We start from the raw sequence: 22,716 nt of genomic DNA on the forward strand, positions 1-22,716 counted from the left end.
CTCTGTCTGCTGCTTCTCTCATTCGCGCTCTCTCTCTCTCTCTCTCTGTCTGCCTCCCGCGCGCTGGCTGTTTGTGACCTTATGCGCCGTTCGTTCGTCGCTCTTACTCTCTCTGTGATTCCGTTTTATATTGTTGGCCGCCGCTGAGCGGTTTTTTTTTGGTGTATTTTTTGTTTGCAGAAGTATTTAAAACAAAAGTGCAACGGAAATAGTTAATAACAAAATATTAGTCGTCCGTCGGTGTAGTCGGTGTGCGGTCGGTCGGTTTGTTCGCCAGTCCACCACCCTCCTCCTCCTCATCCACTTCCACGCTAGCCACTAGTTTTGCTGAACAATTTATTTTTAAAGAAATAACCCGAAGAAACCATCAGTTGAAGCGGGGTGCAGAGCGAGACGCCAGCACAGAGCAGAGCAGTGAATAGTGCGGCGCGTTGCGGCATAACAAATATTTCTTTCTTTTTTTTCAAACTTTCAAGTGCAAATACAATTACTGTTGTTTTGTTCCTCACACAAACGTTGTGGCACAGTGTATGTGAGTGTCTGTGTATATGTATGCATGCGTAAGCAGCAATTAACCAAAAGGTGGAAAGAGTACTGCGCTACTAACAGAGCCATTAGTAGACGGCGTCGCACAACTAAATTGATTTTTCACCGGTCACCTAACCTCAAAAGCACCTGCCGGTGTTAAGGGGGGGGGTTCAGAAGCACAGCTGTTGCATACAACAAAACAACAAAACACTCACAACCGAATAACGTGGATAAAGGAGAAGACGAAAAATAAGAAGACACACAGACACAATATGGATATCGATTCACTGAAAAATGAATGGGAGGAACTCAACAAGGAGTTCACGGAGCTGGAGGTAAGTTAAATAAGAAGAGCCCAAGGTGTGTTGTTGTGTAGGGTGGAAGGGTCATTGCCACTCTTTTGAGCCTACATGTTTTGTTCTCCGTCTGTTATGCGACTGCTGGGCACAAACAAGATTTTACAGCCATTAAAAGAGAGGTCGCTGGGACAACCTCCAACCACCCCATATAAACACACCTTTGAGTGGAAAGAGAAGATTTTTGTTTGAGCAGTACATCTTTAAAGACAGACATCTGTACATATGCACATCATTTCAGTAGGCTTTTGCTTATGCTTAAATATTTGTGTGTAGATATGTATGTCTGTTGTATTGCCATGATGGCTTTCACCTTGACCAAACAGCTGCTTATAATTCACCACCTTTTCTCGCTCTCTCTCTCGCTCTTTCTCTGTCTCCCGCTCTCCATCTATTTTGGCGACAGAACTGCAACAGACGATACATCGAGCTGCTGGAGCAGCTGCACAGCCGCCAACAGATATGCTTCAATGAAATCAAGCATCAACGGTATCGCATGAACCAAATAACGGCATCATTAAGACAGTGAGTATTCCCTTGAAAAGCATTTCCTCTCTCAAATGTAACAGCGTTGTGGGATCTGCAAGACGAACAAATTCCTTCTTGCATGTTCGTTAAATGTTGTTGCCATGTTCAATTGGAATTTGACTTCAATCAATTAGAAGCCATTTCATTTCTAATCAGTCGCAGCGCCTAGCACTGCTGTCGCACACGCATTTCAGGCACTTCAGGCCCCGCCGCTTATCAGAAGGTGGGGAGCACACAAGTCTTACGGCAATTAGCCAGTTATCAGCTGGGGGTGGGCTCACTTTATCAGTGGGAGAAACGGGGGCTACAACAACAACAACAACAGCAATCCATGTACATTGCTGTACACAACACAGCGACTTTTACAACTGATTTCCCAAGTGATAAAAACTTCTGATAAAAAAACAGCGCCCTAGACTTTGCTCTGGCCTTTCTCAGGTGTTTTGCCCCACCCCTCATAGAAACCTGTCAGCAAACGCTGACAAGACGACTAGGTGGAGGAGAAACTTCGAGATGTATTTACTCGAACCGAAAACTGCCCAGCCAGCCAGCCAAGCAGCTGATTGACCGACCAACTGACCGACCGAACCGGCTGCCCTTGACCTCTGTCCAGCCAAGGCAAAATCACAGACACAGAGCCACAGCCACAGCCAAAAGCACAACACGCAAGCCAAGCAAAAGCAAAAGCACATTGACGCACAGTGTGACAAAGCAGTTGGCTTGTGGCATACAAAAAAATATCTCGAAAATATATGTACATGAAGCTGCTCGAATCAATATCTTAATGATAGTAAATAAAAATGAATAATATAAGGAAAAGGAATAAAATAATAAAATAAATAAAATAAAATAAAAAGTACGATAAATCAATTTAAGATACGATAAATTAACAAAAATTCATTCAAGTACATTTAGTAACGAATTAATGATTAAGCTCACCTTAAGGACACCTATGGAAGTGGATTCTACATCGTAGTCTGATTAAAATTATTTGCCATGCCATTTTTAATTGAGTTCTACGTTAGGGAAGAAATGCGAGAGAGTTTATTGAACCGTAGCGGTAGGTGCTGAGCGATTTATTTGTATTTCTGGCTTTGAATCGCATGCAAATTGGTTGCCGCTTCAATGCTCTTTTGACCCACTGTACATGGCATTGTTATTCCTAGCAGCGTATTTCCTTTTTTTGTTTGCTTGTTCCGTTCCGTCGCCCCTTTTACGCGTTGCGAAAAATGTTGCTCTGGCGCTCACCTACTGAGACACTTTTGCTCTCTCTCTCCCTCCATCTCTCTGGCGGCGGTGGCATCATTATTACATATTTACATATAATCATTGTAGGATACTGATGAAAAATCAGATTCTGTTTGGGGCATGTGTGTGCACAATCGCTAGTACGCTTTTGTGGATTTATATAAAATTGCTTATCGCGCGCGTTTAAGTGCCTTGTTTTTTGTTGATGGCTTCCCAGTCGCGTGTTCCACGTCACTTTGCAAACGTTTTGACCTCCTCAAAACTCACACAGAAATCAAATTATTTCTCTCTGATCTCTGGATTAATGCGTTTCGATGCTTTGGAAAACCCCCATAGCATTCACTTTGATTTCTCACTTCTAGCCATTTTTTTCCACTCCTAATTGAGCCACGCTTACATGCAACATTTGTTTACTGTTTGTTTGTTTTTGTTTTATTTATTTACTTTTTGCCTCTGAAGATATTTCCGAGTTAAAATGCAACCAAACCCACCATCTACCCAGCTGACCACCACTCATAGTTTGTTTATTGTTTATGTTTCTGGATGGCCTTTAAAATGTTATTATTGTGGGGAGGGAGGGACACGCGCGTTTCGTGTGCGATTTCAATGTATAAATTTTCAGTGTAGAATTCCCACACGCAATTATGTATGTAGCTTTTTGATATTTAAATGGCATTTAAAGTGCAAATTTAGGGAATATTTTTAAATGCTTATCTATAGTTTTAAAAAACTATTTTTAATTGCATGGAAATTTTCCTTATAATCTTTGAGAGACAGACAGATAGATTTAGATTATTGTCAAGTGAATTCGGTGATTATGTAGTGTGTGGATGGGAGTGTATGTAGTGGAAAAAGTCAAGAAAAGAGTAAGCAAATCGAGCGGAAACTAATATATAATCAGGCCATTGAGTCGGCACTTTTGTGGGTTTGGTACTATGGTCATACCATTAGTTCCCATATCTCTCTATTGATTCGATTCGTTTCAGTTGTGTGGCGTTATCCATGACTGGGCGGGGTATTAGCGGGTGTTTAAAAATAAAACATGAATTATACAAGCGATTGATAAATCGAACTGAACCCCAAAACACCGAACCACAAACCGTCCGCTTCAATGCCATAAATCTACCTTTGAAGCGGCCAATATGCGAGTAGTACGATGGTGGCACGATACATGCATGTGCCGCACTGTTAAACACACACACACAACCATCCACCACACCACCCACTTTGACTATCAATTATGTTTATCTAAATTGAACTTTGACGCTGAAAATTGCTCTATTCGATGGGGACAAACGGGATGGCAGACCCCGTACGAGCTGCGATTACGATTACGAGCTTCTGCATGTTGCTCTCTCTCTCTCTCTCTATCAATTTATCGTTTGATGTGAACAAATAATTATAGTCGAATTATTTACAAGGAAAAGCAAATCATGCATACGAACAAACGCTGTACTCAATCAATAAAACAATAAACATAAAGTACACACAAACATATTGGCCAAAGTCCAGTGTGTACGTTGGTTCTATGTTAATTTATTGAGGGGGTTGGTAGCGGCTACCGATTTATTGTCTAAAACGTAACTACAATTAAGTGCAACGATCCTTAAACAGATCAAAGTTATGTGTCCAGGCACGTTCAAGTAGGACTCATTTATGAGTCCAGTTTATGGTTGGCATTATGAAAGAATAGTTTGTTTGATTATCTGCACAAAGATTAGATATAACGACTGGTATTAAGTCCATTCAATTGTGTGCAAAATATTCTTTGGAACCATTCCTTATGCTAGACTTCTTACATTATATTTGATTTATTTCTTATTTACAGATTCAAGGGTCCTGTGGATGTTGAAGTTAAGGAGAAGGTGGATGAGCTGCAAAAGATGACCTTGAAGAGGAAGGCGCAATTGCACGAAATTGAACAATCTTTGCCAGCGAAATCGGGTCGCTATTTGCAGGTGAGCGAACCATGCCCCGTGTCCAGTGTCCCGTGCCCCCACGTGACTCACAAACACTGGTCCAAGAAGTCCAAAACTTTCCATCAAAAGAAAAACTAACAAACAAACGCAGGAAAAGAAGGAAATGTTAGGTGGAAAAAGTTGCTGCCAGGGCGACAATTTGCGCGGCTTGTTATGGACTTGACTCTCGGACACGACTTCTCGACTCCCTCAACTGTGGACTGTCGAGTGGAGTGGAGTTTGAGTCCAAGTTGAAGTTGACCCAACCCAGACTCATGCTCATCCAGTTGAATTTACTTCCATTTGCAGATAATCTTGGGCGATGTGAATGTCTCGATTCTCAACAGAAACGACAAAGTTCGCTACAAGGACGACTATGAAAAGTTTAAATTAATACTCAACGTAATTGGACTGATAATGGCGTTCTTCAATTTGATATTCAACTACAGGTAAGTGGGGGGCAAAGCCGAAAGAAAAGTAAAGCGAATAGTCCATCCATTTGCTCATCTGACATTCGCCTTTTTGTCGCATCTTTTTGCAGAGCCCTGGAGCTGGCGTTCATTTTCCTGCTGGTCTGGTACTACTGCACACTGACCATTCGCGAATCCATACTGAAGGTGAATGGATCTAGGATTAAAGGCTGGTGGCGTGCCCATCACTTTATCTCGACGGTGGCCGCCGGTGTGCTGCTGGTGTGGCCACAAGGCGAGCATTGGCAGATCTTCCGCATGCAGTTTATGTACTTTAATGTTTACATCAGTGAGTGGAATGGCACAGCCCCCCAAGAACCGCTCTCTCCAATATCTCCACTCTAAATCCTTGTGACAGGCATTGTGCAGTATCTACAATTTGGCTACCAAAAGGGTTTGCTCTATCGGCTAAAGGCGCTGGGTGAGCGCCATAACATGGACATTACCATTGAGGGCTTCCACTCGTGGATGTGGCGCGGTCTGAGCTTCCTGTTGCCGTTCCTCTTCATTGGCTATTGGTTTCAGGCCTACAATGCCTGGACCCTCTACAAGCTGGCATTTACGCCACCAGATGCACCCTGGCATGTGTCTGTGATGTCCGGTCTGTTTTTGCTACTCTTCGTTGGCAACATGGCCACCACGCTGTGGGTGGTGCCCGAGAAGATACGCGAGCGATCCAAGGAGCGTTATCGTCTGCTCAGCATGGGCAAATCCATGAAGTTGCGCAGAGAAGTGAAGGTAAATAGGGAGTGAATATTTTAAGATTTTTAAGCATATTTGTAGGCTAGTTGTACTCTTAATTTTAACCCCTATTTGTATCGCTTTTTACAGCAATTTGTATGCACTAATGCCGATGCCTGTTGGCACTTCCTCTCCCTTGCAGAATAGCGCTAGTGACATGGATCTGGCGAGCAGCGCCAACGGCGGCAGCACAACCCAAGCAGCAACCATGACGAAAACCCCATCCGAGTCGCAGCAGCCACCCGTCGACGAGAAGAAGGAAATTTAATCATCAACTCAACTCGTCTTGAACGTTACGAAACCCGGCATTTCAATCTATACAAACAAATCTTTATTTTCGATCTATTTTTTTTTCTTCGTATTTATTAATTTTTAGAACCTTTACCTCCCCCCTTCAAGCTATCGGTTAAAGCTTTTTGTTTTATTTTTCTGCTCCTTTTGAATTAATTAAATAGTTCTAATAAAATTGTACATTTGAAGAGAAATACTACGGAGTAGATAAGCGAAACCATTTGCATGCATATACTACATATACATTTACATATACATTTACATAACATACATGTAGAGAACAATTGATAGCAGATGTTTTTTCGCCTATTTGTAAGTTGATAGAATTTGATAAAAAAACACACACAAAAACTAAAAAAACAAAAAACTAAGAACAATTATTAAAAAATGGAATTCAACGATGAAAAATATAAAGGTTTTTTTTTTCTCTCTTTTTGCATATTTCTTTCTTTTTTTTACGGAAACAAAAGACAAATAAAAAATGCAAATAAAATCCAAAAATAAATTGTACAATTTTGTTAGCTTCATTGTGCGTGCGAACATTGCATGGCAGAGACGTAAAAATTAAAGTAAGTACTAGTATAATAAGTTAGTAATCATTCGATTGACGCAACCTTTTCCTTTTCCAACCTGAAATTAGTAACAAGGTGACGGATTCACCACAGTGCCTTCTGATTCGAGGCCCACCAGCTCATGGTGAAATTAGTAATAATCGTTTGCTATCCCTCTCTAGCGCTTGCCTCTCTGAGAGCTGAGAGAGCTGGTGCTCCTCCACTCAGCTGACGACGTCACCTTGTTAGTAATTCCACCATGCACTTGCCTCTCTGCGCGTGGTGAATAAGTTATTGCTGCTCTGCACAGCGGACAACGTCATCTTTCAAGTAAAGCTTAGCTTAGCTGATGTTCCTTGTACCTTGTTTCACTGGCGGCCATTAATGCGGTTCCTCGGCCAGCTACCCCGCCGCACACTCACTCCTGTGTGTGTCTGTGCAACAAAGGTTCCGTTGGCATCCTGCAATGCGGCAAAAAGCGGCGCGGTTTTTGCTGCTCCATTGCCAGCGCCCGCTACAACCGCAAAAGCCACACACAGAGGGCCTCCACCAGCCCTCGCTCGCTCGCTCTCTCACACTCTCTGTGTGTGTCCGGACACCCGTTCTGGCCATTTGCTTGTCTGCTGCGCTGCCGCAGCCTAATTTGGCGAGAGTTCATTAATTGCGTAAACGGCGAGCGCTTTTAATTATGTCGAACGTCGACGTCCGTCGCCCAGTGGGCTGATGGCTGGCGGCTGGTGGCTGGAACGAGCACTGGTGCTGGCAACTGGGCACTGGGTGAGGGTTTTTGGGTATTTTGTGCATTTGCGGCATTGTTTGCACACTTATGTAGCACCGACCGATCACCCGCCACCCATTGCCCAGGCTGCCTGTTTTTCTGCGGCAAATGGCAACAACGGAATTTACGACTTTTGGTCAACGCAGCCACAGAGACCATCAGAAAGGATGGCAAGCGAGCGTCCAAATGGACGTGGGGCGGATGTTAAGTCTCTCCTCTCTCTCTCTGGCTGTGTGTGTGTGTGGTGCAGAGCGGGGCTACGATTATCATTTATTGCAACCGCAGACCGACCGGCGTGGGCAAAAGTGTCGTGGAAATGCCATTGCCAGGGCGGGTAATTCGTTAATTTGATAAGCATACGCCACGCCCCCGCCAACCACGCAAGCTCCCCGCTCACCAACAAACAACTACGAAAAACAGCGCTGAAAAGCGCTGGAAAAACCAAAAATTAAAATGTATAGGCAAAAATCCAACAAACTGTTTGCCGTTGCAGGGACACTTTTAACAGTGATTTTACACAGTGGGCTGATTGAAAAGTTGTCACTTTTGGCCTGTATGGAAATTAATATTAAATCTCTTTTTTGGCAGTTTCGAAAAAATGCATTTTCGGGCATTCAATTTGTAAAAAAACATTTGTTGTCCTTCAATATGCTCTGACTTAGGAGACTTACTTGTTCTTTATTAAATATTTATTGCACCTTGGGATAAAGTCTACAATTGCTGCATTAAGGTGTGCCACAAAGTATATAAAAAAGAGTTTGCCTCTGGTGTGATGTGCCCTTCAGTGGCTACTTACTTACAAACTTACCCATGGTTCACCTTTTTACCCGCTTTAACCATATCATTGCCCGGCATGTGGTCTTCTGGGTACTATGACTCTTCGAACAGAATTGGCAATGGCCCCAACCCAGCCAGCCACATTGTCCGCCGCGCTGACAATTTTCCTCTTTCATCGCTGTCGTCATTGGCCAATAATTCAGAATTAATTTATGCTCGAAAAATTGCAAATGCTGATTTTTGATTTACGCTGCCATAAGTACAGCCGATGAGTAGCAATAATAAAAAAAAGCAACGTCAGAGTTGTGGAAAGTGAGGCAATTGTAGGGACTTTTCAACGACTTGAAAGCGTACAGAAAGAGGTTGGATAAAAGGGTTTTAGTTACGTTTTTTGTGGGGAAAATATTAAGGGAATATTAATTATATTTAGGTGTATTTTTTGGTGTACAATAAAGCGAAATCAGTTCTTTGTAGTTTAACGATTAAGAAGCATACGTTAACATCAGCATACAATTTGCAGTGTTTCAATCAGTGTTTGGCTTGGTACATAATTATGTGAATTGTGTAAACATTTGTGTTGATTTTTGTGTAGATCTCTCCCAGCTAGCCCTCATCATTGACGGGCCCGTCTTGGTCCATGTACGTCACAAAAGTGTGCCCCAATGTTGTCCACCAGCTGGGGATCAGCACCATGCACGGCCACGCACAGCGGACAATTGACTCTGGTGTTGTCGTCCTTGTGGTGGATCACTGAATGATCCACCAATTCGCTGGCCGAGTGGCCATGTTCGCCGCACACGGGACATGTGAAGCTGTCCGCATCCAGCGTTGGTATGGGCTCACCGGCAAACATCAGCTCCTTGGTGGGTATATCCATCAGGCACTGAAACGGATGACTAGCCCGATGCTCTGCCCCGGTGATAATCTTCTTCTCATGGCACTCCTCGCACAGATCGTACGACACGCAGCGCAAACACTTGAAGCGATATTTGGGCAGGTTGATGCGATTGCAGCCATCGCAGATCACATTCCAATACACGGCCGACATTCTGGCTTCAAGGGAGACTCGTTCTAGCCAGGAATATTGCTGTGCTGTGGGAGATGATGTTTGTTTTATCCGAAAGTTGTAAACTTTTTTTTCCTTACACTTTCGCTTCGATGCGTACAGCTTTCGGGGTGCTGGAAAAAAGTGAGATATAAAAGTGAAACTGTCGACTGCTAATATGACTACTAGACGTTGGGGAAAAACAAACGAAGTTCCTCACTGGCACGACAAAAGATTGACACTAAAATGAGATTAAAATTTAAAGCAGAGCGCAAGTCAAACTTAAAACACCAAAAATGTGTCCAAAAATCGCTGAATAAATATAAAAGAAATATTAGAATCAAGTCAGAATCCAATTAAAATGTTTTGTGACATACAAGATTGGATTTCAACAATTGAACAATACCAAAGAATACAAAATATTGAAATTAATTTGTAAATTAAAATTCGTGCACAATGGGACAATGCATTTAGGGCCTCGAACAATTGTTTGGCTAAGAGCCAAGCAGCCAAGCAGCCAAGCAGCCAAACAGTAAAGACATCAAAAAGGGGAATTTAATTTGCCAAACAAAAAAAAAACGCGCAACAACTTTCCAAGCATGGAACACAAAGGGAGCAGGCAGGAGCTGGTCCTGTAAGCAATGGCAAAAGGAAATCGAGCAATCAAATGAGCATAATAAGTTAATCAAGAACTTGCCCATGTCCAGGATCAATGGGGTCAGTACCGGCCTGGTCCGGTGCGGTACGGTTCGGTCCTTCTTCTTATGGTCCTTCCTTCCTTCCGCTTTCGCTTTCCTTTTTTTCTTTTTGTACGCCGACAAATTGAAATGCCCCGAAAAGAAGAGTGGTGGAGGGTGGAGGACACAAACAGGTTGACACACAAGCAAATAAATAAATGCACTCAACTATGTAATATGGACAACAGCTAGAGCCCCATGGTCAGACAATGTGTACCCACTACCCGCCCCTCCATCCTTTTGGGACAGTCTCAAATGTAGCGTGAAATCGTTAGTTTCGTTTTGGCCGGCCACCACGTAATCAGTTGCCTCTAGATGGCGCCCACAGACGGGCGGACAGACGGGTGGCGCTGATTTATAGCCGACACACGATTCTCAGCAGCCCACAATTTCTGGCAAACATTATGTGGAACGAACACAAGAGCTGTGGCAATTGAAAATGCTGGATCCACACGGGCTGCCGCACGGATCGCACCAAGCTGAACTTAACCGTAAAACGTTTGCTGTCTCCTTCTAGCGCGTGTCCAAGATGCATTCACTCCACCCAGCGCTTGTTCACCACAGCGTACAAAGTCACCTTAGAAGTAAATTCACCTTCGGAGTGAGTTGAGATTCGTTTAAGGAATAATTAAATGCTAAACGCGTTTTTTGCACGCTGAGTTTAATGTGAAAAAAAATATAGAAAATTAGTTTTGTGTTTTAAAAAATTGTAGGAAAATTTTGTTTTGTGTGTAAATCATAATACCAAACTTGTTTGTGTTTAAACAAATGAAGAACGCTTTTTTTTTGTGTTCAAAATGCCTCCAGTTAGGAGGGAGCTGCGCCAGCTCCAATGCCCTCATCCTTGTCAGATTCCTCGGCCACCGAAGCGTTGTCTTCGATTTTCGGATTGTCCGTTTTGTCCTTTGCTGTTGGATCTCCGACAACGGCCAAAAGAAACTGTGGGCCAATAAAGGCAAGGCAGCTAATGGGCGACTCCAAATAGTCATATGAACTGTGGAGAAGTTCCTTGGTGGTCGGTTCACTAAATGTGCCAACTTCGTCCTCCTCAGCCTCATCCTCACAGACGGTGCTGACGAGCAGCTGCAAGTCCCAGCAACTCAATTTATTATGACCGCTCACAGCCAGCGTATTGTTGTCCGTGTCAACGGCCATGGCACAAATGGGCGATGTGTGAAATTCGAGCTTGCGCAGCGAACGTCCAATGATCGCGTCCCAGACAATGATGCGAGCATCGTGGGACCCAGATATCAAGTAGGCGCCGCACTTGGAGTATGCCAGAGCGGTGATGCTGTCCCTGTGGCCACGAAAGACGCGCACCTGGCCGCTCCTGTACAGGTGCCAAATGCGCACAGTGCAGTCATCGGATCCTGTGGCCAGATAATGTCCGCTCTCATGGAACACGCAGACCTTCATGTCAGCCAAATGCCCCTTGCACTCGAGCATGGGCTGCCTGTTCTCGCCCCAGACACGTGCAATGCCATCGTTCGAGGCGGTGGCAAAGGTGAAGCCACGTGGGGCAAATGTCACGTAAGTGCACAGATGATCCGTGTATGTGGACAGACAATTCCACGAGTGGACGCACCACAGACGCATGGTCAAGTCCTGCGAGCAGCTGAGCATAAATCGATCGGAGGGCGCAAAGGCAATCGATGTCACTGGGCCGTCGTGGCGGTGGAGTACCAAGTCGCTCCTCCAGTGAGCAGTTTTCAGCCTCATCGGATCTATGCCTATGCAGATCTGGACATAGTTGTGGCTTGTGCCCACTGCCACCATCGACAGATCGTTCGATATGGTGGTGCACAGAGCCTTCGAGAAGCGCTGCCTCGTTTCAAACATAAATATCTTCGGCTGCTGGCTGCGATCAAGTGGAGAGTGGCGTGACATGGGCACCTTACTGTGCTCGAGGCTCTCCAGTTGTGGCTGCCCCGACAATTTCCACTCCTTGACCGGCATATCCTCGTTGTAGTTGCGGATGGCAAAATGGTCAAGCAACTTCGCCTGCTGCCCCAGCGTCCACTCTGCCACGCAATGAATGTACAAACAATATGTCGGATGGGCCATGGCCATCTCCACCTTGTCCACACTGGCAAGCAGCTCCAGTGCCCTTTCCGGCAGCTGATCGTACGAGCGTATGCGCCGCAGCTTCTCAATGCGTCGATTGTACGACCCGTCCAGATGCTTGGCCGCCTGCTCCAGAAAGCCAGTGGCTCGCTCCACCTGGTGACTGAATATCATTTGCATGTAGGCCATGGCCATCATGGGATACAGCAGCAAAAAGATTTCATACTTGTGTTTGTTGGGCACATCGCCAACGATCTTCAATGTGGCATAGAACGTCTGTTCGTACTCCTTCAAAATTGCCTCATCCTCAATGGCTTCGAAATAGACACCTTCGTCAGTGAGACTTATGATAATGGAGTTGCCATCGTAGAAGTCTTTGACATCTTCGATTAATTGTGTATTATGTGTCGGCAAGTGCTCGTTGGGGCTATGTGGGGACTCTACCTTTAGTTGGGTCTCCGAGGAATCTATGGACTCCAGAAACAGCTCTAGGGGCTGCAGTGTCTTAGTCTGTGGTGGCTGTGGCACACTCTCAATATTCTCCTTGTCCAGCTGGTTGCTCGTTTCGTTCACTCTTTCAGGCAGACTGGCATTCATGTCAATAATCACATTATTGATATCATGGAGAACTTTACGATAATCACGGTCAAAGCCAGATTTGTCTTCGGCAAGCTGCAGAATGAATTGCATTTTGCCATTAGACTTGGACTCGAATTTATTACTTATGCGGACTTACTTTTATCTCATTTGCATTATCATCTACAATGTTCTCCTTTGGCTGCTTCTGTTTGCGCCGATTTTTCTTATTGGATGTGGCTTTCTTCTTGTTATTTTTCATTTTAATTGTACAATTTCCACACAACTTTGGCAGGGCAAAAAAAAAACTCCACAACAATGGCGGCAGGGTTGCATTTTATGCGTAAGCGATATTAGTTGTGGTAAGTATCGATAGTTTAGTGCAAATTGAATTATAATAAAATGTAAAGAATAAACATCTTATTTTACCGATGTAGCTACATGTGCAGCGTTTCCATTTCATTTCAAATTTAATTTTTAATTGTTTTCAACTGTGTGAAGATGGTGGAACACTGGTTCAATTGTGACCGTGTGCAACACTGTATCCACCACGACTCCCCCCCCCCCCCCCCCCCCCCCCCCCCGCTCCTGACTCACATGGCGAAATCACAGTGTTGCATTCCAATCCCAATTACAATCACGGTTTCCGTCTGCAATCACTGCGTTTTCCCTATCACAGTTCAGCCATCGTCTGGCCCCGCCAACTGACCCATGAACCCGCCTGCCGACGACACGGTCATGCCAAATATCCTGCCCAACTTCCGGATGTGCTCCTACCCTGCGCTCCACCTCCACCACCATCACCGACTGCTGCCTCCCTGTCTTCTCAGCCCTTATTCCGCCACTCTCTTCTCTGGCATTTGCTTTGAATTATGTGCCGCATTAGCAGAGCCGTTGGCAGTGACTGCGGCGGTGCTTCTTGCAGCAGGAGATGAAATTGAAGCTGGAGCTTCTGCTGCTGCTGCTGCTGCTGCTGCTGAGTAAGCGTAGTGGTAGGTGTGTGGGTGTTGGTGTCGGGATCTGCCCAAGCGGAGGCGCTACGCCACGCCACGCCACGCCACGCCACGCTACGCCACGCCACGCACTCGCAAAACTTTAACTCAAATTGAATTATGCAGTCGCCCACAGATGTAGCAACGGAGACACAAAGGACGTGTGGCGTTGGCGTTGGCGTTGGCGTTGGCGTTGGCGATGGAGTGGAGAGATATGGAGAGTTGGGCGCCATTAGACAGTTCGCGGTGGACTGTGGGCGGTGGGATGTGGGCTGTGTTGACCTCCAGGCTCACTCGCCGGCTGACTTTGTCCAAATGTAACTGTAATTTATTGAAATTTGTTAGCGCCGCCACGAGCGCAGACACAAAATTCGCCGTAAAAGACCGCAGTGGTCGTCGTGGCCCGTGGCTGCAATGCATTCCCCTGCCGAAAAAAGTTTTAGTCACGTTTTTTGTCACGCCTTTGTTGCCCGTGCCCCGTACCCCGCCACCCACCGCCCCCTCAAATGGACAAGCAAAATTTGCGCCCGCGGTCAAGAGTCAGGCGGCGTCTATTTTTCCCTTTTTGTGCTACCCTCTCTCGGCATTATTTCATTTTGTCTCTTTTTTTGTTACCACTTTTTAGGTATTGATGCTGCTGTGGCACAGCCACACGCACCAGTGACAGCGCCCTGTGGCGCTTGTCGACAGTTGCCCAGCGCCACATACCCTACCATAGGAAGAGAGAGACATACGGGACAGCAGTGTCAACTTCTAGAAAGCTCTCAGCTCTCGGTGCTCAGCGCTCAGCGCTCAATGTGCGGTTTTGCGGTGCACCAGTGTCAGTGAATTGTTGTCGCAGCAGAGCAGGTAGCCGACGCGCGTAGGCTGTCCCATGGTGAAATTAGTAATGAGGTGACGACGCATCGTCCGCTGTGGTGGTGAGAGGCGATCGTGCACTTTGTCAAACTCGCTCTCTCGGCTCGCAGAGAGGTAAGCACTGCTGCGCTCCGTGTTTGTTGTTGTTTTCATGCATGCTGACAAACCGTGATGATGTGATGACGTCACCTTATTACTGCACGCCTTGCGCTGTCCCGTTATGTTTGGCGAAGCTCAGCCTTGCTTTATTGCGGTTGACTTGCGTTTATGGGCATAAATTGTTTTTATTTTCTATGCCATTTATGTACATATTACTCCTAATTGATTCCTTTACCTTTAAGTGCTCTCTGAAAGCTCATCAATGCATTCGGTCATCGGTGTGGGCGCTTCGCTTCGCTCTTCACTTTTAATTGCTGACAGGCCATGGTCATGAGCAACACCAATGCCAGCAGGACCAGCCATGCCTTAACCCTTTACTCCTGCCGTTCCCTTTTTTTTGTATAATTTTTTATTTTTTGTTACATACCGCCAAAAAGTTTGCCAGCTGCAACGTTTCGCGGTTGCATGCTAAAAAGTTTTAAGTGCCCCGCTCGACCAGGCACCACCGCCAGAAGGAGGAGGAGGGGACGGGGGAGGGTGAGGTCTGGTCGCCAGCGATCGACCACCTTTGCCTGGCAGCCTCCCAGCACCGAACTTCCACCCTCAAAACTGCAAACTCTGTCACCCTCTGTCTGTGGACCTGCTGGGATCTCCTTCCCCATACGCTTCAGTTTTTCTATTAAGCAGAGCCAGGCTCGTCTCATTTGTAGGCTATTTGTCCTCTGGACCCCACCTCTGCTCCGTCTCATTGCATCTCTTTCATTCTCAATTGCCCATCAGTCTCTCTCTCTCTCTCGCCCGCTCTCTTTATCTTTCTCCCTCACTCGCCCTTTTTTTTCTCATCTCGACATCGTAAAAATGCCAATGAGCCGACCTGAGCAAGCGGCGTTAAAAACTTTTCTCATTTATCAGACGACGGGGAGAGCCCTCCAGTCCCCAAAGCACCGCCATCCCACTCCACCACTTTACAGTGACTCCTGCTGCTGCTGCTGCTGCTGCTACTCCTCCACCACCAGCGCACATATCCCCTCGACTGGCGTCAGGTAAATTGATTGTCGCCGCCAACGAAGTTCGACGGTTGTTGGTCAACTCTTCTCACCCTCACCCTCACCATCACCTTAAAATCCCCTCCCCCCCTCCCCTCCCAAGGCGCCTTAAAGTTTTCGCACGCCCTGTGTTTAATTGCTGTACTTTTCCCCCATGCCTTTTGCACTACTTGGTGCCTGGTGCTCAGGTTTTCCCTTTTTTTAAAACGACAACAATGGCCAGCAAGTGGCAAAAGTTTTAGGGTCAGCAAGGGGGCAACGGGTCAGGGTGGTGGCAGCAGCCAGGGTTCAACTGCAGTTGAAGTTGAAGCCGGCTAATGGCCAGGCAAATGAGGCAACCGGACAGGCGGCTAATGAGGGGGATAGAAAATCATTTAAAAACAAAAGGCAAAATATTGCAACAAAAAAATATGTATATAAAAATATAAGACATATTTGGGGGTCAATATTAAGTGACTCAGGGCGCAGGGAGGAAACAGATTCAACTTAATGGAAAAACTAAATCCAACTGAATATTCTAAATCAGTTATTTGGCACCTGCCACACATCCCATCTCCTTTTCTGTTAACCCTTCTGCAGTCTCTCTGGCATCACCCATCGACTTGCGTTATCCACTTTCGGCGACCCATTTAAAGTCAGCGTTGCGTTGATTCTGCAAAAGGACTCCTGCGACTCAGCCAGCTGTCAGCAGGTGACTGCCCACACGGACAGGTGAAGTCGAGAACGTGCTGGAGCACACTCCCCGCTGACGGGCGATAACAGAAATTTCGTATTGCGCTTACATAAATTCTCAAAATACATATACATAAATGTAAATGACATGAGCGACTATGTACACACGGAAATATTTATTTGTATAATTATTCTTGGTTTTATTCAATTAGCCAGCCCCTGGATCTTACACAAAATCCTGAAGATCCTGACATCCTGTACTTGTACATATTTAATGATATTTTGATAAGCTTTTTGATAAATTGCGATTTTAATTATTAGAATTGCATTTTCGTGCTAAAATTATCCTTTTCTTGCCTTCACTAGCTGCTGCTTCTGTCTCTCTCCCTCTATTAGCTCCTTCTATCTCTGTTATTTTTGTTTTGTTTATTAATCAAAAATAAAACAATTCAACAGCCGATACAATTCTGGCCCTTAACTCAAATTTTCTCGTAAAAATAAGGCTCTAAATATTTATAATCTAGGATCCAAGCATCTAGCAGGGTATTTTCGCTTTTCCTCCTTACTGTTAGTTATTTTTTTCCTTGCTATCTTTTGGTTTCTAATGATGGCCACTTCAGTGTTTCCGCCATGGCAGGGTAGGGCAGGGCAGGGCTGGGCAGGAGCAGGAGCAGGAGCAGCAGCATCAAGAGACCTGCGACCTCCGTTCGTGTGGGCGTGGCTATGTGGGTTGGAGCTGGCGTGGATGTAGCTCGTAAATTTGTTAGTTTATTAGCGCAATTTCCGTTGCTAATTAATTTCCAGGCCACAGACACACACACACACACACACACACACACACACACACATGCACACACACTAAGATAAACAGCAAAGAAGAGCCACAGAAGAGACCAAAACATCTGGCTGTGCAGGCATTTTTGCTGTGGGGCTATACTAGAAATAAGTGACATGCAACTTGCAACTGGCAACTTGCCGCAAAGTGCGGCATCAAGGTGACTAGATGCAAGAGGCAAGCAAAAACAAAACAAACAAAAAAGGAAATGCTGCTGTGGTAGCAGGAAATGGAAGATCTTAAAGGTTTGCTGTGCATCACATTTCGTGCTGTGTATTACTTTATTTTTGGCAAACAATTTGCTACGTTTTGTAAGACTTTAGAATACACACAAAGGGATCTATGTATATTAACATACATACAATATATGTAGAACCTGTGTAGACTAGCACTAGCAAAGCGGGAGCACTGTTAACAGTTCAGCGCAACAGCCTCACTAGCAGCACTAGTGAGGCGACAGCACTGTTAACAGTCCAGCGCAACAGCCTCACTAGCAGCACTAGTGAGGGGACAGCACTGTTAACAGTTCAGCGTAACAGCCTGTTTCCCCTCCCCGCTAACAGTGTGTAATGTAACCGTCTAACAGCCTGTAGTGTCTACAGTGCTGTTAACGCACTCGTCTACAGTGCTGTAAGCGCTCTCCGACAGCGCCCTGACTGTAAGCTCGCTCTCTCGATCCACACGGCTCTCGTTCACTCTCATGATCTTTCTTTTCTTTTCTTTCGTTCGCAATTAGAAGTTCACCTCAGTAAGCTGCTTTCAGCGAATCAAGCCATGGTGTTGTCTGTTTTTCCAGGGTATTGGCCCATAAAAACAAAATCAACCTAAAAGCAGCCGCCACGAGGACGGAACGGAACCGAACGGAACGGAACGGGAGAGCCAACGACAAGCTATAAATTATAATTTTTCAAGACATGTTTTCGGCGAATAGAGGCACACAGAGAAAGGCAGAGAGGGCAGGGGGGGTGCTGGGGTTATGACTTTGACAAGTTTTGATGATGTGTGCCCGGCATCCTTGTCCCCATGCCTACACTGCGCTGCTCCTCGCTTCTCCTTCCACTTGCTACAGCTGCTCCACGTCACCGTCATCGTCGGCTTCATGTAGGCAACATTTTTCAATTAACAAACGAACGAAAAATATATGACATGCCACCCAAACACACACACACACACACACACACACACACAGACAGGCCATAGGAACCACTCGACATGAGAAACGGTGCCAGGCGGAATTCCCTGCCAAAGGAGTCTCCTTCTCCATCCAATGCCACATGTCCACATGTCCACTGCTAGGCATGTACATGCATACATACATATGTACATATGTACGTACACACATCATTTTTCATAGGCTTTCAGCCTGCCCGCAACCTCAGGTCCCCTCTGCAGCGAATCAAAGCGCCGAAAACGGCCTGTCAAACGACTGGCGAAAAGGGAACAGCAAGGAAAGCAGCGAGCTGGGCGGAATCCGTGGGGGTGGGTGGAGTAGTCGGATCAGAGGGTAACTAACCAACTAACTAACTAGCAAGGCAGCAAGCAAAAACTTACACCAACACGGAGTCGCAGCTGCTGATACGCTGGGAAGGTGCATCCGAAAATGAATACAAATTTAATTCAATTCAAGTTCAGAAATTAAAAATCTTAAAAACCAAAAAAAACTGCAAGAAAATACAATTATTTGTTGTTTTTTTTAATTTATTTTTAGTACAATTTTTTAGGTGTTCGATCATTTTCAGATTTCATTTTTTTTCTATTTTTAATCTCATTTTCTATTTTTTGTTTTTAGCAATTTTGGAAGTGTTTCCTTTTGCCAAATTTCTATAATTTTATGATACGACAACAAGGAAAATATTTTAGCGAACTCAAAATAATGCAAACTTTAAGTTTTGAGCAGAAAATTAGCCCATAATTTAGGCAAACAAATTAACTTACACAAAAATACGTAAAATGTTTTAGCATTGAGTCATTCGTGGCCCGTCCTGGTCGCAGTTTCTCAAAGGGTACACAAACTAGACAGCGCGAAAAAGAGTCCAAATAAAATATATATTTAGACATCTTTGCATCTGTGTGTGTGTGTGGATGTAAATGTGTCATTCTCGCTTTGCCCTGGCAGAATGACAAGCGAAATGGTTTTTTGTTTGCCACCAAAAAATTTCATTTCGAAAAAAGGATTATTAATAATCACCAAAAATGTTGACGCTGGGCGGCCATTATGCCAAAACTACACCCACACACACCCACTTGCTTGTGTGTGTGTGTGTATTTTTGGGCTTGCTGTCTTGTCCTTTTTGGGGCATTTTGTGGCACGCTAAACACCTGCTATTTTATGATTTTATTTGGCACTCAACACGCCACACAAAATGGGCCAAAGGATCGACAGAGTTACAGGTTCTGCAGGTTTCCAACCCACTTGAACCTGGTTGACAGGTGTAGCAGCAACATGAAATATGAAAGGATACATGGGTGTGAGTGTGAGTGTGAGTGTGAGTGTGATGAGTGCTGATGGAGACTGTCTCCAGTGTGGGAAAATACTAATGATTCTTGGTGAAATATTTAACCACATTTTCAGACAGGTTTTTAGCCTACAAGCCACACGTTTTGATGGTCTAAGAGCGGCACCGAAAAATCTCTGCCTTAAAGCCAAAAACTGTCCCTCTGAGGACAACTTTGGAGCAGAGGAGGATTGGTTCTGGGCGGTTGTGTATAAACGTTTCCACCATTAATAAATTATCATATGTAATAAAATATGCATATGAAAGCTGGCCTGGCCGCACAAAGGAGCTCTGGAAATTTAAATTGATTCTACTCCCTCACAAGTCCCACGAAAGGAGCGAACAAAAATTGCATTTTAAAGCGAATGCCAGCGCCAGTTGAATGGAATATTGAGGCGGCCAGGACAGGACAGCAGTCGGGAAAATCACTTCAGCTTTCAGCTGCAACAGAGCGAAAATTCAGCCAATTTTCATGTAATTAACAACAACACGTGGAGAGGCTGAGCTGGGCTGGGCTGGGCATGGCAGCTCGAAGCAACGAAATTGTTCAGCGACGACAACAAAATTAATAAATAAGTAAGCGAAGAGTTGCCACAATCAAAGGGAAAGATACGACGCACAAAAAGAACAGGAACAAAAACACAGAATAATGATGTAAAATTAAACAGCACATTAACAAGGTTAAGAGGTCACTGAGAGGGGCGGGGCAGGCGGAGGCAGGCGGAGGCAGAGCCAAAAGCCGGAGAGAGTGCACACGACAATTAATTACAACTTTAAAGCTGAGCCTGCAACCAAGCAGGATTGAAGCCAGGCTTTAAAAAATGGCAGAAAGGTAAACCAAGGATGCAGGAAAATGTGTGCCATAAAACTCACTTCAAGAATGGTTGAAATGATTGCAAATGATTGCTTGTGAAACCTTTTCAGAAATTTCTCTGAGCTCTGACCATTTTGCAACTTACATTTAAGCTCACACAAAACAATTCTTGTGCATTTTAGACCAACGAAATAATTATTCGCAGCGATGAAAACTGCTGTTAAAAATAAGGCAAATTTCTTTTTCCCTTAGCTGGTTTTCTGAGCGGTTTATTTGTTGTAAATGTCCCTGAAAGTGCGCTTAAAATTAAAACATTTTTCCACGTGGACAACTAAACGTATTTTTAAAGCAAATACTTCCTTGTGGTCAGACATTAAAGATGAAAAATAAATGAACGGCTCTAATTTTGCTCCAACAAATTGCTCTTCAATCAGCAACAGATATGGCTTTGGGTGCATTGGCTCTGCTCTTCCTTCTTTCCACTACACAAAATTAACAAACCAAACAAAAAAAAACCACTTCCTGTGCGCTCCACACATGCGTGGCTAATTTCGAATTTTGGTTAAAAATTAACACAAAAACCTGCGAAAATGTGGGAAAAGAGAGAGAGAGAGAGCTGCACAGGTACATGGCCACATACACTCGTTAATATTTAAGTATGTACACACACACACACACACACACACATGCATGTGTGTGCATGTGTGGGCGGGGGGGTTGAGCGATTTAACTGCTGGAAGACGATTTAATGCATACAAAATGATTTACACGCCGCTGGCCAAAGATAATATGAGAGAGATGGGCATGTGTTGAGAGGAGGCGGGGGGGAATGGAGGAGTGTGTGTATGCAAAACACATTTCCACTAACCAACATATTCGCTCAGCTCGGCTCGGCTCGGCTGGGCTCCGCTCCGCTCCTCTTTGCTCTTCGCCAGTTATCTGGCCGGAGCTCAGTTTTTGTGCTTGGCTTGCAATTGCAGCACACTCCACGCACACACATGCACACTCTTCACACTCCAGTGCACCACCTTGCACGCGCACCCAAGAGCCCAAGAGCCCAACAGCCCAAGAGCAAAATCGAGGCAGCGCTGAAAAGTGTGCTATGCTTTTTGCCCTCAATGCCTAGGCCTCCTACAGCTCTCCCTGCAGCTGTCTCCTTATCCCACTCTCTCTCTCTCTCTGTCTCCCTGCTGCTCTCTCTGTTGCTCTTATTGCCAGCTTGCATTTCAAAGCTAGGAGCCAGGAGCCTGACAGCCCATCAAGCTGAAATCTCTGATGATACGAAATCAGCATAAACAACAACAACAACAAGAGCAGAGGGGTGCTGGGTCTCGTGGATGAGTGCTAGGAAGGGAAACACTGAGGCGCTCCCTACCCCCAACCGCGTTTATGACACAAAAGCAACTGCAAATAGGGTTAACAGCCAGTGCAATTTTCATATTACGAGGCTTTGGAAAAACTGCAAGCGAACCCAACCCGCTGAAGCACCCATAAAGCACATCTTCGGCTGGCTTCTGCTGGCCCCCTGCTCGCTGGAGTTCATTGAACGCATTTCCCCGACAGGCAAATCGGTGCCTGTTTGGGCAGATATATTTAATAATTGCATCACTTAGAGCACCCAAAATCTAGTCTACAATAACTCCCCTTCACAGCAACAACACGCACGAATGCTTTTTTGATACTTTTCATTTATTCAGCTCTAATTTCCCACCATTCCTGTTGCTCCGTTCCCCTGAATGGCATCGGGAAGGAGTGACATCTAATGGGCATCGCATTCCTCCTTCCCTGCCTTCTTCCTGCACTCACATATTGTCTGTGGCTTCCACTTGAGGCACTTAATTTTTAGCCCATTTGCCACTTGGAATTAAATGTCGAATATTTGTAAAAATTAAATTACATTTCTTGCATTTGCTTGTGCATCTTTTTGGTGGATTTGGGACCCAGTGGGTGCTGTAATTTACAGGTTATTATTTAATTTGTGACTCGGCCGACTCAGGCTTTTGGGGCATTCAATAAACCAGCGTCAATGCAGTTTGTCAAAAGAGTTTCTCCGAAGGTGGGACGGGTGTGGCACGGTCACGGTGCATTGTTCACTTGCAGCCAGTGGCCATAAATCGCAAAAGCGCAAAGCGCGGTGTTTGAGTTATGCCTGGCACGGCACCTGGGCGGATCAGCCTTGAAGGATCGCCCCTTCCCACCCTCGGACAACTGATGAGCGGCCGTGTCAGCAATTTTTCATGCATTTAACAATAGAAGG

General features: G+C 45.1%; 3 protein-coding genes across 3 annotated transcripts; 1 reads left to right on the plus strand and 2 right to left on the minus strand.

Moving 5' to 3' along the window:
• Positions 1–172: 172 nt before the first annotated feature.
• On the plus strand, positions 173–6,472 carry LOC117590273 (transmembrane protein 120 homolog). The gene is made up of 7 exons (XM_034282758.1): positions 173–863; positions 1,291–1,409; positions 4,489–4,618; positions 4,928–5,067; positions 5,160–5,377; positions 5,447–5,826; positions 5,972–6,472. Exons 1-7 carry the CDS (start codon positions 801–803, stop codon positions 6,095–6,097), a joined length of 1,176 nt encoding a protein of 391 aa, XP_034138649.1. The 5' UTR covers positions 173–800; the 3' UTR covers positions 6,098–6,472.
• A 2,293-nt stretch (positions 6,473–8,765) lies between these two features.
• Positions 8,766–9,445, minus strand: LOC117590274 (E3 ubiquitin-protein ligase KCMF1-like). The gene is made up of 2 exons (XM_034282759.1): positions 9,373–9,445; positions 8,766–9,318 (listed from the first exon to the last, which is right to left on the minus strand). Exon 2 carries the CDS (start codon positions 9,272–9,274, stop codon positions 8,840–8,842), a length of 435 nt encoding a protein of 144 aa, XP_034138650.1. The 5' UTR covers positions 9,275–9,318; positions 9,373–9,445; the 3' UTR covers positions 8,766–8,839.
• A 1,331-nt stretch (positions 9,446–10,776) lies between these two features.
• Positions 10,777–12,915, minus strand: LOC117590272 (transcription initiation factor TFIID subunit 5-like). Its single transcript, XM_034282757.1, has 2 exons — positions 12,809–12,915; positions 10,777–12,744 (listed from the first exon to the last, which is right to left on the minus strand). The coding sequence occupies exons 1-2, from the start codon at positions 12,908–12,910 to the stop codon at positions 10,816–10,818; spliced, it is 2,031 nt and encodes a 676-aa protein (XP_034138648.1). The 5' UTR covers positions 12,911–12,915; the 3' UTR covers positions 10,777–10,815.
• Positions 12,916–22,716: the final 9,801 nt, after the last annotated feature.

This window comes from Drosophila guanche, unplaced genomic scaffold, assembly GCF_900245975.1.
Source record: "Drosophila guanche unplaced genomic scaffold, DGUA_6, whole genome shotgun sequence".
NCBI classification, from domain to species: domain Eukaryota; kingdom Metazoa; phylum Arthropoda; class Insecta; order Diptera; family Drosophilidae; genus Drosophila; species Drosophila guanche.